This window comes from Mus pahari, chromosome 7, assembly GCF_900095145.1.
Source record: "Mus pahari chromosome 7, PAHARI_EIJ_v1.1, whole genome shotgun sequence".
Taxonomy (NCBI): domain Eukaryota; kingdom Metazoa; phylum Chordata; class Mammalia; order Rodentia; family Muridae; genus Mus; species Mus pahari.
Window position 1 is genome coordinate 53,464,231 of NC_034596.1, and position 17,786 is coordinate 53,482,016.

At 42.3% G+C, this 17,786-nt stretch overlaps 1 protein-coding gene across 1 annotated transcript; it reads left to right on the forward strand.

Annotated features, from left to right (window-relative positions):
* The first annotated feature begins 1,286 nt into the window (after positions 1 to 1,286).
* On the forward strand, positions 1,287 to 17,180 carry Pax9 (paired box 9). Its single transcript, XM_021201953.1, has 5 exons — positions 1,287 to 1,335; positions 1,579 to 1,972; positions 2,679 to 3,305; positions 6,060 to 6,202; positions 15,604 to 17,180. Exons 2-5 carry the CDS (start codon positions 1,969 to 1,971, stop codon positions 15,853 to 15,855), a joined length of 1,026 nt encoding a protein of 341 aa, XP_021057612.1. The 5' UTR covers positions 1,287 to 1,335; positions 1,579 to 1,968; the 3' UTR covers positions 15,856 to 17,180.
* Positions 17,181 to 17,786: the final 606 nt, after the last annotated feature.

Consider the following 17,786-nt stretch of genomic DNA (forward strand, 5'->3'; position numbering starts at 1 on the left):
TAGAGCAAAGAGCACAGTCAGAGGACACTGCTTGTGCGGGTTCGTGAGAGGATGAAGGGTCCTCATCAAGGAGCAGAACGTAATATCTTCTGTGCACAAGTCTCAGGTGAAGTTCTGACCTCCACTCAGTCTCTGAGTCGCAAGTAATTTACACTATAGCACAGGGCGTGCGGGGGGGGGGGGTTCTGAAATCTTGACTACGAAATACAGCAAGTATTGAGAAGAGACAAGGATAAAACCACAAAGTGGAGCCTTGAAATGACTTCGAACATCTGAAACCAACAAATAGAAGGGGGGGGGGCTATGTTCAAGTATTTCTATTTGTGAAACCTCATTGTGAAATACCCGACTGCAATAAAAGACATTTGAAGTAATCTTTCAATCCTTCACATCTCAGTTATTCAGAGTGCACACCCAGCACAGAAGCAAGCGCCTGGAGATCCAAGACTGATGACTAGACATCCTGGGCTCTTGTTCTTTACTGGTGAAGATCGGGGGTGGGGGGTGGGGGTGGGGGTGGTCCTCTGATTTCTTTGTGTGCAAACCTGAACCCTCGGGAGAGTGCGCACATCATCTTACATCCTGGGCGTGTGTAAAAGAGAGGGCAGTTGTGATGGAAACGCAGTAATATCATCCACTTTCCGGTGTCATACAAATACCCAAATCCATTCACAATGCTTCTCTTCCTTATTTCGTTCACATATATCATAACCTTGTCTCCATAAATAAATGCATTTCTCTGTCCCAAATTGTTCTATCCTTTTCGGATTTCGAGTGAATGAAAGTGAAAATCCTTAGGTAGACAGAACCACACAGCATCTCTGGTAGCTAAACTGAAGCCGCGGGGGAATTACACACAGATGCTCAGAGGCAGTCTTAGCGGGTACCTCCTTGGGGCTGACTTTCATATTTAAAATCAAACCTTTCAAGGTGGCTCTCTGGTGTTGAGAACGCTGGCAAATTCTTACACAGGGAAACCACGACCCTGCGTTCAGGGTGAGTGATGCAAAGAGGGGGTGGAGTGGGATGGACGTGGCCTCTGCCACCAGCGCTCCGGGAATCAACCCTCCTTCCCCCGTGGACGTCCCGTGCTCCTCTTTAGTCTGGCTTTTAATTTTTTTTCCTCACAGCATCTGGCCTCTGCTAGGATCCTGCTTGACTGAGGTTTAGCCTCTCACTACTGGACTAACCACTTCGGGCGGGGTACAGGAAGGAGTCTCTTGTCCTTACACCTCAAGCGTCTCCTCCACTGGACTTCTCCCCATCCTGAGTGAACTGGAAGGAGATAGGATTTGTGGACAAGATTCTGACAGTCCCCAAAGGTCAGCATGACAGGTAGTTCTCAGTCATCTCTTAAGGGTCGTGCCCGCTTGCTCTCTGAGGATTCTAACCTCCAATTTCAATTTGACAAGTCCATCTCGTCCCCAAGAGGTGTCCTGGGTCTCTACCCACTTAAAGTTATTCAAACCGAGACCAAAGCTTCTGTTCGCTTATTCAGCATTTTTTATCAGCTTGATTTTGCACTCTGTTTGCGGCGCCCCTGGGAAGACGTCAAACACTCTTATTCATTGTATTTAGTCACCCAGGTGCGGAGCTAGCCAGAAACAGACGGCGGAAGGAGTTTCCCGGACTGAGCTGTCACTCACCGGCCTGCACCAATTACAACGCAGATTGCCCGCGGGCCCACCTCTTTTGGGGTGTGTCACAAGTGAGTGATAGACTGAGCCGCCCGGCCCTGCTCGGCCCAGCCCACGTTGCTGCTTAGATTGAAATGCAGAACTCAAGCTTCTTTCAGCCGGGCACAGACTTCCTTTTACTCCTTCCTTTGGCACTCTTGTCGCCTCCTCCCGGGGAGAAGTCAAGGCACCGTCGGCTTGGAGCAGCGACAGGCCGGCCCAGTGAGAACAAGGAAAAAGTTTCTTTCTGGGAGTGCGGAACTGGGGCCGGGTTGGTGTACTGCTCGGAGCAATGGGTGAGTGGCTGATGGGGAACGTTGTCAGACCCGAGGAGGGAGGGAGCGAGCAGGCGAGGGCTAGAGGGAGGGAGCTGAGGCGAGCCACCGCGCTCTATTGACTCAGACCACGTCCCGACAAGTTGTAAGCACTCTCCAAGGGTCAGCAGCGAAAAGGGTTCTGTGGGAGCCACTGGGTGGCAATTGATGCCATTTTACGATTTTAAGGGATGAGGGCCGTGGCACTGGCGAATCTCGCAGCCCCAGTGTCAATCCAAGTTTTGTCGCACACGTGTTTACACATGCAAGCAAAACAACAAAAACATCACCCTCCTCCCCCAGCTTTCCCTGGACTGCGTCTAACCTCTCAGAAGGGAGGGGTAAGGCGGTGGAGGGGAGCAGGGGCCGAGCGTTTTGGTACCAGGCAGGCAAAGAGGGGCGCGCTGGAGCCTCAGGACCGATTTCCCCGCCTGCTTCGGAGAGCTTTGAGTGTCCCGAGTTGCCCTGGGTCTCTCTTCTTGTTTGTTGTTGAGAATCGCAAAGTAGGAGCGAGGTCTGGCCGCAGCTTGTTTTGGGCCGTTTGGCTCAGGCCGGAACAGTCTGGTTTCGGGGCAACCCCAGTCCTTATAGGAGGGTGTCATAGCTGGACGCTCTTGGAGGCCGATTGGCAGGCGGCTGTCCCAAGCAGTTGGTGCGCGTTGTGGCGCGCTCTGTGCTCCTTTTGCAGAGCCAGCCTTCGGGGAGGTGAACCAGCTGGGAGGAGTGTTCGTGAACGGAAGGCCGCTGCCCAACGCTATTCGGCTTCGCATCGTGGAATTAGCCCAACTGGGCATCCGACCTTGTGACATCAGCCGCCAGCTACGGGTCTCGCACGGCTGCGTCAGCAAGATCCTGGCGCGCTACAACGAGACCGGTTCGATTTTGCCGGGAGCTATTGGGGGGAGCAAGCCCCGGGTCACCACCCCTACTGTGGTGAAACACATCAGGACTTACAAGCAGAGGGACCCAGGCATCTTCGCTTGGGAGATCCGGGACCGCCTGCTGGCGGATGGCGTGTGCGACAAGTACAACGTGCCCTCAGTGAGTTCCATCAGCCGGATTCTGCGCAACAAGATCGGCAACTTGGCCCAGCAGGGTCATTACGACTCATACAAGCAGCACCAGCCAGCGCCGCAGCCTGCACTGCCCTACAACCACATTTACTCGTATCCCAGTCCCATCACGGCGGCAGCTGCTAAGGTGCCTACACCACCTGGGGTGCCGGCCATCCCCGGATCGGTGGCCTTGCCGCGCACCTGGCCCTCCTCTCACTCCGTCACGGACATCCTGGGCATCCGCTCCATCACCGACCAAGGTAAGGAGCTCAGAGGCAGTGTGCAGAGCAGAGTGGGTTCCTGCACGCGGTCGGGAACCCCAGTACCTTCGGCCTCTAGCGAGTGTCTATCCCACCACCTGTGGTTCTTTTCTTTTGGAAACCTAAGGAGTCTTCCCAGGGGGTGTCCTGATCTCATTAACTTGAAACTCTTGCCCCTCTGTTTCCTTGCCACACACACAGTCTCCAGCCTCATCTCAAACTACCAGATCCATAACATCCCCCCCCCCCATCCCCAACACATGGTTCGCATTTTCCACCCTCCCCCGCCTCTCGCGCACTCAGCCTCAGCCCGGCTAGACTGTTTGGAGAGCGCAGCCTGGCGATTTGGGGAGCACAAGAGGAGGCCCTAGCAGGCTTGGGGCTGCGGGTTGTAGGAAGCCACTGTCACAGCTTGCTCACGAATCAGATGCGGCAGCTATGAGTCCCGCATACGCTGGAAATTGTATTATTATTCTCGGATTCTGGCAATCAGGGCAAATTTGCTCAGGCAGGAAGTTCAAATGTCAACTAATTGGTTTCATTCTTATGCTTCACTTCATTTTCCTCGGAAAAGGAGGTCCAGGATCTCTCTCTCTCTCTCTCTCTCTCTCTCTCTCTCTCTCTCTCTCCTTACCTCCCACCCACCTTCTTTAACAGACGTTAATTATCAACCCAGTAGTCAAGGTGACAATTGCTTGGTGATTCGCTGTTGTCCTTTCGGCTGCTGTCTCTGGTCCCCCCCCACCCCACCCCCAGCATCGGGCTTTCCTAAGGGTTCTCGGGAACTAGGAAACGCTAGTGGTTGCCTGCCCCTTTCCTGCAAAGTTTCCAGCAGTGTTTTTTCCTTTTCTCTGCCGGAACCTTGCTCTGCCCTGGACATCTGTTGTGACTGTTCAGAAAGCTCTCGGGGTGTTCTGTACCGTACAGTCCAGCTTTCCCGAGAGACTTGAGTTTGTTTTCTTTTTATTGTACTGTTAAAGATAAAATTTAAAAGACATTAGGTTCTTTCTTGGTATAGGGAGAAAAAGAAAGTTAAAATATTTGATTCGCTTAACTTATTGCCTAATTGCTCAGTGGAAAGTTTAAGACAGGCAGAGGAAAAATTAAATAAGAAAGAGAAAGATATTTCCTGTGCTAATTTCCCGCCTTTTGAGGTCCCCACCACACTGGCACAATTACCTTTTAAAGCAATTAAACAGTGCACGATTTCCCATCTTCTTGTCTTCTGACTGCAAATTGACAAGAGCAAAGTTCTGGGTTATTTGGAACTAGTTGGAGCCTCAGTTGGAGACGTTGCCCTTGATTTATAGGATAAACTGACCTCACTGACATTTAAAGGAAGCCCCTGTTCATGGGAAAGTGTGAGATCAGCAGAAATGGGGGCTCACAGGGGGATCTCAATTTCTTAAGATAACTTCAGGCTTATGCCCACCGACTGCCTTTTGTCTGGGCCGGCAAAGACCATTAGGCAGTTGAGAATCAACGATGGCTTTCTGGTACAAAAATGGGAGCACAATCTACTTCTTTGGAGGGGGAAGCCGAGTGAAAATAAGCTGACAGTTGAAAAGAAAACATTTCCCCTCTGGGGAATCCTGCAAACAGACCAAATGTCAGGTAGGGAAGAACTGGATTATAGAAGGCAGTGATGCCACCACGAAGATACTGTTGGCTATTTGTGATGTCACCTTTAAACAAACAGGTTTCTGACAAATCTGTGCATATGAAAAGGTAACTTCTCCAAGTGACCGCTCTTTGAAGCACCTGCATCAGATGGAACTGTGTAAAATCAAGTATAAATGACACTGTTACACTTCTATGCACGGAGTCCAGAAGCAGAATTAGATGAATGTCGCCTTCAAATATCTTTTCTTCCAATATGCATAACTGTAGATATTATGACTCTTTTTTTGGTCTGTATCTCCTTAAAGAACAGAAAGTTTGGCAGATGGCCTTGCTCCATTTTCTTAATGTTAAACTCTACTTTCATTTTCTTAACATTTTATTTCATTTTCTCTTTCTGTTGTGTAAAAAATAAAACAACCATTCTTTATAATTCTACCATTAACAATCACCGCGTATCCAGAATTAGTTATTTAAAAATAATTTAGCAGGCAGAGACTGTAAGGAAGTCCTGTAGGCACACAATGTGGGAATCTCTGTACTTACATTTTGCATATGTATTGTGGGCATCACTTAGTTATTTGTTTGCAAAGGACTTTGCAGGTCTTTTGTTCTGTCTTATTGACATAGCTATCAGAGCCCCACAGTGTAGTGAGCATTTTTCAGCCTACCTCTGAGCATCAACCAGATCACACTTGGGCCAGGCCTCCTCAACGTCAGCTCTTTGCCTGTCGCCTTCAGTAGGAAGAGAGATGAGGAACAAATATCCCACTTCACAGCTTTGGGTTTTTCTTCTGTTTGGGAAAAAAAAAAAATCTCTTTCAATCCATTCCCTGGGAGATCAAGAAGAGAGAAAGGAAATCTAATGCTGACTTAGAAAAAGAAAGAAAGGGGAAAAATTAAAAAACAAAAAACTTCTGTCAGGCGTGGGTGAAACTTAACTCAGGCCTACTTTCAGGTCATTAAAACATCTCCAGGCCCTAGACTGAAAACTGAGGAGTCCCTAGGAGGCCTAGTTCAGGGGAGTTGAGCAAAGGTCTTAGCCCAGGACCTTTGTGGTTAGGGATTCGAGTCTTGTCTCAGGAGGGGGGCGCGGGTTGAGCTCCGCCTGAAATCTCTCTTCCACCTTCTCAGGAGTGAGCGACAGCTCCCCCTATCACAGCCCCAAGGTGGAGGAGTGGAGCAGCCTGGGCCGCAACAACTTCCCGGCCGCCGCCCCGCACGCAGTGAATGGATTGGAGAAGGGAACCTTGGAGCAGGAAGCCAAGTACGGCCAGGTGAGGAGGAGAGGGCTTAGCCAGGCGGGCTGCCTGGTGTGGGGGATTGCGGGGATGAGGGATGTCTCGAAGGGGAGAAGCCCCGGCTGGCGACCCTCTGGGGCCCGGAGGTGGAACCCGGCTTGACTGAGTCTGGGCCTAGGGCTGGGCAAAAGCCTAGCATCCAGCCGCGCCTGTGGCCCCCAGCCCTTCCAGGCCAGCCGGGTTCAGTCGAGCCAAGGCCGAGCTTCGGCACCGCCAGGCTTTGGGGGTTCAGAGCGGCGCCCCGCTAGCGGGCTGCGCCTGGAGGCAGCAAGCCAGAGTCGCAAGGCTTGTGGGAGGCTGCAGGCTCCTGTGCACAGACAGCTCCCTGTCCTGGCGGACACCAGCTCGTCCGTCCGGCGAGAATGGAAGAGGGGCAACCAGATAAACGTAATAAAGTTACCATTTCCCGATTAAAGGTCACATCGTAATTTCCCAGGGGAGGTTAGTGAGAAAACCTCAAATTATACGGACTGGCTGTGGAGCATTTAATTCCCCCCTTCTGCCCCCTCCTTCTACTCTCTGAAAGAAAATTTAAAACACTGGTGTTTCTTTTTTTTCTTTTTCCCCCTCCTTGAGAAGAATTAAGCAACCGCCACACGAAAGTGTGAGTCCAAATTCGTCAGTATACTAGAATGAAGAGGTCAAAACTCAAATGGCAAAACTTCAAGGCAGTGTACGGCATCCCCGAAGTAGACACCACCTCCAAAGCTTCAACGTACTTAGTCTTATTTTAAAGCCTTAAAACTTTTTTTATGTCTTCTCAAAAATCAGTTATATTTATTGGAATTTATTATTCTTATCTATTGAGGGGTTATCCTAATCATCACTGTCGTTAACAAATTACATTTTGATTTCCTCGTCTCTCTCAAGGTTTGTCAGAATTCATTAGTAGCTAATTTCCTGGCAAATGTCACCAAAAACAGCAAGGAGAGAGCGGGCCGCTTTTCTAAGTCTGGCTCCACTGTAAGGAATACCCGTGAGGTCTCTATAAGCAAACTCACCATTTTCTTTCCCAAAGATCTGCCTGTAACTCTCAGCACCGTGATTAGAAGTTCGGTAAGCACCACAGCTTCTTAAGCAAGCTGTTTACCCATTTAGAGCCTCTTCATTTTCTTAGACTTTCTTCATTTTCAAAATAAGGAACAAATAGTCAAGAGTCAGTACAACTATACGGGGGGGGCATTCATTAAGTAACCGCCCCCCCCGTTAAAAATGGCAGCAAGAGATGGGCTTTTTAAAACAAGTGATATTCATAATATACATTGTTTAGAAAATCCGTAGTAAGAAACATTCTACCAAGCATTTGTGACAGACAATATAAAGTGGACACAAAGCCTGGAGAACAGTAGCAGGCATTTAACAGGGGCTCAGTGCTGTCACATCATGCAGTTCAGAGTTCAAAATCAGCTCCAGTTCCCACAAGCAAGTCAATAACATTCCGACTGCATAAAACGCAGCTTCCTCATCTAAAACCTTCACAGCTACTTTCACTTCCCTCTCTTGAATGATGTACCTGTCTGTGAGGCTTGTTTATAAAGGGCTAATTTATAATATGCTTCAAAATTAAACTTACAACTTATTTAAAATAAATAGCATTTCAAGTGAACGCTGTTTCACTAAAAAATCATTCACAAAGAATTTTAAAGTAGTAAATGATGGTTTATAAAAGCAAATAATTCAAGGAAAGGGGGCAGACAAATAAATGTTGTTCTTAAGAGAACAGGCCCCCAGATAAAAGGATATTTATATCATGTTAATATTTAAAAAGCCCTTACTGAAATGTTATCCCATTCTGCCATTTAGGTTGATACTTCAAATGACACACAATCATAAAACCTTCAGAGTTTCTAAGCACAACCTGAATCAGTGGATACCCTTAGGATGAAGACTAGATATTCCAAGGAGACATAAAAACTTCACTTTAGACATTAATTTGGTGTAAAATTACATTAAAAACTCATAGGAACTAAGAACACATAGGATTTACATATGTGTATATTTCTCTTAAAATATTCTAAAGCTAATTTTAATTTAACAAGTCCACCAGCACCACTACCACACAAAGTATTGTCAATATATTCTGATAAAAAATTAACTCAAGTACCATTTGCCCCTGTGGCCAGCAAAACTTGAATATCCTTGAGAAAGGAAAGCTGAAGAAATTTGCCTGTAATGCTTTTGGGCATTAGCAGTTGGAACTAACTGCTGTGATATCCTTTAATGCTAGTTTCCTTCTGGTGTGCACAGGGGAGACTGAGAGTTCAGACTCAGAGCTTAGAGTGTGCTTTCTTGGAAGAAGACACCTGTAAAATGACTACAGAATAAGCTGGATCCTGAGCACTGATACTATTGGCCACCATGATCTAGACTTTCTATTTTCAATAAACTGCAAAGATGCCCCATTGCCAGGAATCAGAACTGCATGCCCATTTCAGTCATACATGTACCTACTTAATGTGTTTGAACATTAGTTTTGAATGTCTGAATTTATCTTACACATTAATGTCTTGTAACTCATATGGGACTCCCGTTTGGAACTCTTTGTGGACTAGGATAGAATATTTATTTATTTTAGATTATTCAACCACATTTGTAAGTAAGGAAGTACATTGAGAATAAGGAAATCCTTACCCTCATCTGACTGTGAAGGAAACAATGTTTACTTGTTCATTCTATTTAGTCAAATGAAAGCACAAAAATTTGACTTAATGTGATCAAATAGATAAAAGTGAAATGGACAGACAGGTGTTGAGCTATATCTGTTCTTTTCCATGGAATTTGGTAAAATTAATAATTGATTTTATTCACACAGTTCATAAGTAAATGCATAGTTTATGAAAAGTTTAGTCTACACTGGCGTGTTTGTTTAGAACAAACATGTACCGCTTACCTGGTAAGTAGGCTACAGGAACATGAATGGTAGATAGAGTTACAAATTCCCAGTATCTTCATTTTGGGGTTGAATATGTTACTAGAGACAGCAAATTTATTATAACATTAGTTAGCAATTGGGATGTTAGAAATAGAGAATAGTCTATAAATACTTGCACTAAAAATGTTCTGAATTAAGCAACTGGTGACAAGAGCTTAATTTAAAAATGGGTTTAACCTAAAAATCTCATAAAGTATTCATTTGTGCATTATTTTAAATGATGATACACTTGAATCATCTTGAATATAATTTCCTAGTGGAGAATTGAAATACATTGTTTGATAATCAAAAACCAAATAAATCGAAAAATTTTAAAACTTGTTTTTCGGAACACACTAATTTCATGAAGATAAAAATGAAGCTGTGTGGAATTTTCTTCACACCAAACAAAGTTAACTTTTGATAAATTAATTTATAATTTTATAGAGAATGAAACTTTAGGAAAATGCCAGCGGTCTTTGAAATTTGTCATACTTATGAAAAACATGGTCTGATTTTTAACTAACTTTCAACCAATAGTATTTTTAAACAAACTTGATAATAATTATATATCAACACAATGTGTCATGTGAGATAGCCAAAAAAAACCCAAGAGTTCAAAAGACCTTAAGCTCAATGTCACTAGATGAAAGGATTGTAAATATTTTTTTTTTATTATCTTACAATATCTGAGGTAACTGACGTTTTAAATGATTTGATCATTGTACAATGTATACATGTATAGAAACATCACACTGTACCCGGTGCATATATTTTTTGCTGTATGTCAAGGGAATACAAAATATAATTAAACAAATCAATGTAAGGCTATAAATTAGGTATTACACGTTTATCACACCTAGAGACCTTTGGGCCTAGGTAAAAAGTCATTCTCTTAGATGAATGTTGAGCCCTGGTTCTCACTGTCAACAGTATTTTACCAGGCTTGTTTTACTAGGGTCATTACAAAATAAAGAAGGGAAGAATTGCAGTTAGAAAGACAATCTCAGAGAAATAATTCATCAAAAATACCTTCTCATTTTCAGATGCAGTTTTGTTTTTTGTTTACAAAACTGATGTTGTAAATATATGCGAAGCACAATTGTTTTTATGGCCAAATATATTTTATCATAAAACCTGGGCAAACTCATGTCATCAGCAAGCGAAGAACATATGGGTTTGATGAGTGGCTGACAGACAGATAGACTGTGAGCAAAGAACCTGGCACTTGGCTGTTATTTGCATTTTCTTCAAGAGAGAAAATGTTGAGTGGACAATTTCCAGAATTTGAAAAATAGCCTTTAACTTCTAATTTCCAAAGAGTTGCCATATCAGTTTCTTCTTCTTTGTCTTTGTCTACTTCCTCTTCGTCCTACTCCTTTTCATACTCACAAGTGTCTGGGTACATATACATTTCCATCTTCTTAGAGTTGGAGGAATACACGGAACAAGCACGAATCAAACAGGGAAGAGCTGGTTGGAGCTCTTATTCACTTTTGCCAACAGCTTTATTCATTTAGCTTGCTTGAAGTAAATACTTGTCTTGGGAAACTCTTTATTTTGTTCTTAAAACAAGAGAATCATATCTTTTACATTCACACGTCTTCAGTAAGTTGTTTATAAAATGTCTCTCCTGTGTCCCCTTGTGTGAGCCTACAGGGTGATTGAGGCCGGTCTCTGTCCTCCAACCGTCTGCTGGTACAGCCATGTGATCACTTAACAGGAGCTATCTTACACCGTCAGTCTTTTCCTTGATTTCTTCTAGTGCTCATGAGATAAAACCAGTCTTTTCCTGAGACAACTCAACATAGAAAACTTATTTTCTCTGGGACACACAATTTATCTGTTTCACTTTGTATTAATAAACCTAATTTCCAAAATTAAGTGGAGGGTAGCTGTCTGTGAGGAGGGAATTACAGACTTTTTTCAGAGAAAAGAATTCTTACTGCTTTCTTGGAAGGTCTATGTGAAAAGGAGGTTGATGGGTTGAAGTCTTATTTATGAAATATTTAGGCAAAGTCATTTTCAAAAATGAGATTTCTATTACATTCCTATTGCAGGGTTTCATGTGGAAGATTTGTTTACTTTCCCCTGGGATTCCATATGTTGGTTGATTTATAAATCATATTTACAATCCAATTAAATAGTGTAATTTAACATGTTTGCTCCTTCTATATTTATGGTGTACATTTGGGAACTTAACTAGCTTTTTAGATTAATTACATGCCCTTGACTGAAAACAATGAACAGATTTGGGGAGTTCATGTTTAAGTTTACTCCTTCACAGGAAAACATAAACAAACACCAAAGCTACCTGTGCTTGTTATCCTTTGCTGTGGAAAATTTTACCCTTTCGGGGATTTCTTTATAAAGAATGATCACTTTACCCAGTAGAGATTTATTACTTTTGCTAATGTCATGTATCAAAATTAATAGTGAGAAAATTGGTATTTATTGAGATACTGGAGTAAACCGACAGTCAAGGTGGCGGGAGAGCAGGGGCATTTGGAAGCATATTTGTATTTTCTTGCTTATTCACCCAACTGTTTCCCCCAGACTTTGAAATCTGAACACCCAATGGCAGAATAAGACATTAAGACACCCCTCCCCCGCCCCATTGTCCCAGTCAAGTCAGACCTGAGTTACTCTTCTAAGGCTGAGGGTTTCTCACCCTTTCTCTTCCTTCATGTGACCATTGTGCGTCTCTCCCCTCCCCCACATACACACACTTCACGAATGAGACGAAGCCGTCCATCTGAACTTGTTGCTCTCTCTTGGGTCTTTCTGGAACACAGAGGGAACTGAACTACTAAACTGACAATCAGTAAATATGGTGGTATTTTGAGAACCTTGAAATATTCACCATTACTACACATAATAACATGAAGTTAACTTTAGTGTTTTAGGTATGAGACCTTGGGTAGGTATAAAAAATTCATAGGATATTATTATATTTGATAAATGAATAAAGTTATGGAGCAAATATGAAAGTAGGCCACATATGTGGGCCCAGGTAAGCAGACTACAGACAGAACAACCGAACAGCTTATGGCGCATCACAAAAGAGGCTGTAAGCGGTAAACTATGCCCCCTGCACCCACCAATAGGAGAGCATAATAGAAAATAGAATTCAACAATAGATATTTTCTGCTAGATAGATCATTAATATGTCATGCATATTAAATCTTTTAGCATTAGGCACCAAATATTAGAAGTAGAGTCAAGTTGACAAATAGAGTCAAGTTTTCTATTATATAAAAACTAATTTTAATATTTTCCTTCTGTGTGGGGGATTGAACCTGGGGTTATATGCATATAGCTATTGAGGTATACTACCAGGCCTTAATATTCTTATTTTGTTTACCTGGGTGCACATTGGTACTAGTAGTATTAAATATTAATTAGTGTTAGATAGGGCTCAAACACAGATGTGGATACCTTTCCATAATTCTACTTGGATGATTACATTCCATACTAATTTTTAAGACAATTTGAGGAAATAAAATAATAAAATAGTGAATAAAAGCAATTAGAGCAAAAATTTCAATGTAATGCTAGACTACACCCCACTTGCCCCTGTAATTTGATGGCCACTAAGATTTTCATTCCCCAAGAACTCTAAAGTAAATTCCTTTGAGACATGATTAGTTAATCTTAAAAAGGGGCCACAAAGATTTTCTCTTCTGAAAAATAAAACAATCTGATAAAGAGATTTGAGTTCCAGGAGAGGGAAGAATTGCTTTAATAGTGCTGTAGTTTCAGGATAAGTTTCATCTCCTTCTGACTGTCTAGGAAAAGCACCATGGCAGACTAGAGAAGACACTATAGATCAGACAAGAATGACAGACTTTACATATATGGCTATCGACTTTCTAACTCCCCTTGTAAAGAAGAAAGAATTACAGTTTTATCAAACAATGATATGAAGTCATTTCTTTTTAATTGTTTTGAGCTTTACCTAAAAGGACATCATTTGCGGGGAGTGGAAATATACTTTAATGCCATCTTGGTATAGTATTATATACCTGTGATCTCTGGTTTGAGGGTTACAGGGCATGAATTTGAGCCCAGCCTTGGTACTTAGTGAGACTCTGTTTAAAAACAAAAACAAAAGCTTGGCATAACAGTGCATATGCTTTTAACTCTAGTACTTGATCAGAGGCAGAGGCAGAGGCAGAGGCAGAGGCAGAGGCAGAGGCAGAGGCAGAGGCAGAGGCAGAGGCAGAGGCAGAGGCAGAGGCAGAGGCANGGCAGAGGCAGAGGCAGAGGCAGAGGCAGAGGCAGAGGCAGAGGCAGAGGCAGAGGCAGAGGCAGGCAGATCTCTATGATTTGAGGCCAACCTGGTCTACATAGTGAATTCCAGAACAGCCCTAGCTAACAAAAATCCAAACAAAAAACATTTAAATTCCAATTGAATTACATTATATTGTAATATAATTATAATTAATTACATTATATTGTGATATATTATCTTGCAATTGTAATAAGTTGAACAGTTTATAATGAGCTATTATTAGTTCTCTCTCTCTGTCTCTCTCTCTCTGTCTCTCTCTCTCTGTCTCTCTCTCCCCGTGTGTGTGTGTGTGTGTGTGTGTGTGTGTGTGTGTGTGTGTTTTGTTTTTGGACACAGGATCTCTCTGTTTAGCCTTAGCTGTCCTGGAACTTATTCTGTAGACCAGGCTGGCCTTGAACTCACAGAAATCTAACTGCCTCTGCTTCCTGAGTTCTGGAATTAAAAGTGTGGGCCACTACTGCCAGGATGAGCTATTGTTTATTAATCCTTATAATTTTATAAACTATGTTGGATGTTTCTAGGTGTCTGGGACATAGGAGGTACCCAAGGATCTTTTCTTTTATCTTCCATTTTTAAAAGAATATACAATGACAAACAGAAGAATATAAGATATGTGTCCTTATAGACCAAAGATACAAGGTGAGGTTTTGTCAGAATCTATGAGTAAGGCTAATGTACAGCCATATATAATGTACCATATATATGTGTGCATGTATATAAGTGTGAATAGACATTCTTTTACATTCAGAAAATAGGCTATTAGACATCACCATTATGCTCTCATAGAGGTGGAAGTAAAAATGACCAAATAAGTTCATTCAAAAATAATTTCTGAGATGGAGTGCTAAGGGATACAGCCCATTGAGGGACTGCATGGTTGGTGTATACAATATCCTAGTATACAAAATAAAAACATCATTTATGTCCTAACTTAATTAGACAAAGCATCTAAAATGTGTGTGATTTATTCAGCTCTGTGGATTAAATCACATTTTCTAATACAATTCCTGCATTTATATTACTTTTTCTTTAGGAAATGTGTTGACATGTTAGTTTAGTCATGTCATTACCAGGAAACAAGATTTACTCTTTATCTTTAAACAGAGTAGAAACTGGGAGGAAAAGAAAAGAACCACTTGAAAAAGGGTGGGGAGCATCCATGCCAGAGAGGGATTAGACATCAGGGTGTTTTTGGTGTTGTTAATAGTAACGATACCAACAATGATTTATTGGACGCCAGGAAAGCACTGGTTTCCAGGCAAGCCTGCCTGCCAGAGCTGCTGCATTTTGTTTGCAAACAAAGATTTCACATTAAACTCCTTCAAATAGATTTGTCCATATGGCTTAAAAAAAAAAAAAAAAAAAAAACAAACCCTGAACTTTGCAAATGCAAAATTTCCAACTCAAAACTGCACATATTCATTCATATTTGTGGAGAAAATTTCTTTTCTGATTGTGAAAAACAAATCTCCAAACTTAAAAAAAAAACAAAAAAAGCAAAAAACAACAACAACAACAAAAAAAACAAACTCCAACTCCAAAACAACAAGAAAACCAATAACAAAAACCCTTACTAGAAAAATCCCCAGTTTACATGTCCTCGTCCAAGTGGCCTTTTCAACACGACATCTTGAAATATGGCCCATGCTTTATTTAACAGAAGATCTGTGCGTTTTTTGAGTCTCTAACACAGCAGTCCACACTTTCTGCCTTTCTCTCCTGGAAATGAAAGCTACAGGACACAGGTCTGTCACAAAGCTCCAACAAAAGAGCCAAGCATTAGCAAGTGCCCAGAAGGTTGACAGAGGCAGTGGGGTGCTGAGCAGACTTCCAGAGTATATCATCTCAGTTGACTCTTTCTCAGCCTGCTTATCCTGCGTGCGTTTTTAAATCACAAAAGTAAGAATGAATTTTTTTTGCTGGTTGTAGCTTCCAAAACCCATCTGTAGAAAGAACAGCATCTTGCTTTTCAGCATTGTGTTTAAGGAGCAAGACAGGATACCCTTGGGTCAAAGTAAGGTTAAAAGGAAGTCTAGGGGGAAAAAAAGACAGCCCAGATGTAGAGCCAGAGGGTTGTTAACTCCCTCAGGATTTGTTTTCTGTGTCTATGGACCGGAGAGATGTTAAATACTGTAATGTGATTGTCTTTCATTTCTTCTCTCTTCCTCTCAGGCACCGAATGGTCTCCCAGCTGTGAGCAGTTTCGTCTCAGCATCCAGCATGGCTCCTTACCCACCAGCCCAAGTGTCACCCTACATGACCTACAGTGCTGCTCCTTCTGGTTATGTTGCTGGACATGGGTGGCAACACGCTGGTAGCACCCCACTGTCCCCCCACAACTGTGACATTCCCGCATCGCTGGCTTTCAAGGGAATGCAGGCAGCCAGAGAAGGAAGTCATTCTGTGACAGCTTCTGCACTCTGATGGGAGCTTCCACTCCAGCAGCCTCACTCCCAGTCTGTCTCTCCTCCCAGCGCATCCTCCCTCTCATCATACCCTACCCCTCCAGTGGTCCAGCTTTACTGCCTCAAGAGCTGGCTTTATGGATTCATAATCTTTGTGCTGATGACACTTAAATATTTCTTGCTGTAACTTCCCTTTTTCCAGGAAACCTGGCATAACTTTAGGATTTAAAAACAAAAGCAACTCTAAAGGTGGAATGAGACATTTGTTGTTGCCCGCACACTGTTTTAACACAGAGAAGAAACCTATTCCCCTTAAAGGGCTTATGGAACTTTGTAGACCTGTCTTTGGTAAAACCACACGTGTATATTTATTCTAAATCAACCTGAGCTTTCAAAACGTGCAATTGTTGAGATTTTGCAAAATCAATAAAGGCAAAAAGATGTAGAAAAAAAAAGTTAAGTGATACCCTCTAATCAAATAAGGTAACCAAATAAGCTTTAATTCACCATTAGGAAACTAATCAATAACTGACTTGTGTGATCTTTTGTTTCTTTTTTAAGAGATGATGTATTTTGTTGAGATCTATGTATAGAACTCAAGCAGTATTGGAATTTTGCTCCTTTGGTTGTTTTGACTTGGTTCCTAATACAGTAATGTTTGTATTGCTATGACCTTGTAAATACGGATGTGGATGTCTTCATTCCATGGGGTACCCCTCCACCAACACCAACACCTATCTTTTCTCTTTCTTTCTTTGCAAAGGTGACTTGCTAGTGATGTATTTTTCTCTGTCTGGTGGTAGGCCACTTGGGCTCCTGGACCTGGACTTGCCCCCAGGCTGTGTGTATTCAGTAAAGGCGTCAGCATCTCATGAAGGATACTTTTTTTTTTTTTTTTTTTTTCTATAGCAGAGGACTCAAAACATAGATAAAACAAGCCAGGTTTTAGTTTGTATCCCAGTCAAGCAACACATATGTCAAGCATAGGACAACAAAAAGGCTGTAACATACCTGTACCACAATGCTCTAACAAGTCACTAGGAACACATCTAATGTGAAATGGGTTTTTGTCATTTTTTTTTTCCTTGCAAAGACACTTAAAATGAACTTTATGTGATGGAAAACCACTGTGAAATGAAATTGTACTGTTGTTGTTGGCTAACCTGTGTGTTCAGCAATCTCAGCCCCACATTTATCTGGTTACTTAAAAGGAAATGGAGAACTCTTCTCTAATGAATGTAGTGACAATGGCTTGCTATGAAGTTTACAGTGTGTACTGAAGCATGTGTCACATGTAGGTCAATTGGTATTGGCATCAGAAATACAAATGTTATTTAATTTTTTTTAAGTAAATTCTTTTTATTCATTTATGGAATTACAGAACAGAGATTAGCTGCTAAACCTTTCTAGACCAGTTTGATTTTAACTTTAATATTATGAATAGAGCTACAGGACATACATTGTGTGTGACCATGTGATTATATGTTTTATTTTATAATAGTTCATTTTCTTGGGCAAGATTCTACAGTCTGCATTCCTTCTGCTGCTTGGCAAAATAGGGTTAAAATTAACTTTTAGAATATTGGCACCATTCATCTATTAAGATATTAATGTACTGTCTTGGTATTAATTTCACTCAATAACTAAACAGATATGGAATTTTTTTTTTTCTGAGACAGGGTTTCTCTGTGTAGCCATGGCTGTCCTGGAACTCACTCTGTAGACACGGCTGGCCTTAAACTCAGAAATCTGCCTGCTTCTGCCTCCCAAGTGCTGGGATTAAAGGCGTGTGCCACCACTGCCCAGCTAGGTGATACACGCAGTTGTGTTCAAGGAACTAGGTCCCCCGCACATCCCCTACCCCCGCAAACAGCATAGAGAGTTGTCTTATGAGATGTCTTATAGAGAGCTTCATGCTGCATTTCTTTTTAAAGCAACCAGCACTCATTG

Excerpts from the sequence above, each read along its gene's own strand:
- Pax9 (XM_021201953.1), top strand. Across the intron at positions 3,306-6,059 it reads CCGCTCCATCACCGACCAAG|GAGTGAGCGACAGCTCCCCC; the intron begins GTAAGGAGCTCA and ends CCACCTTCTCAG. Across the intron at positions 6,203-15,603 it reads AGGAAGCCAAGTACGGCCAG|GCACCGAATGGTCTCCCAGC; the intron begins GTGAGGAGGAGA and ends TCTTCCTCTCAG.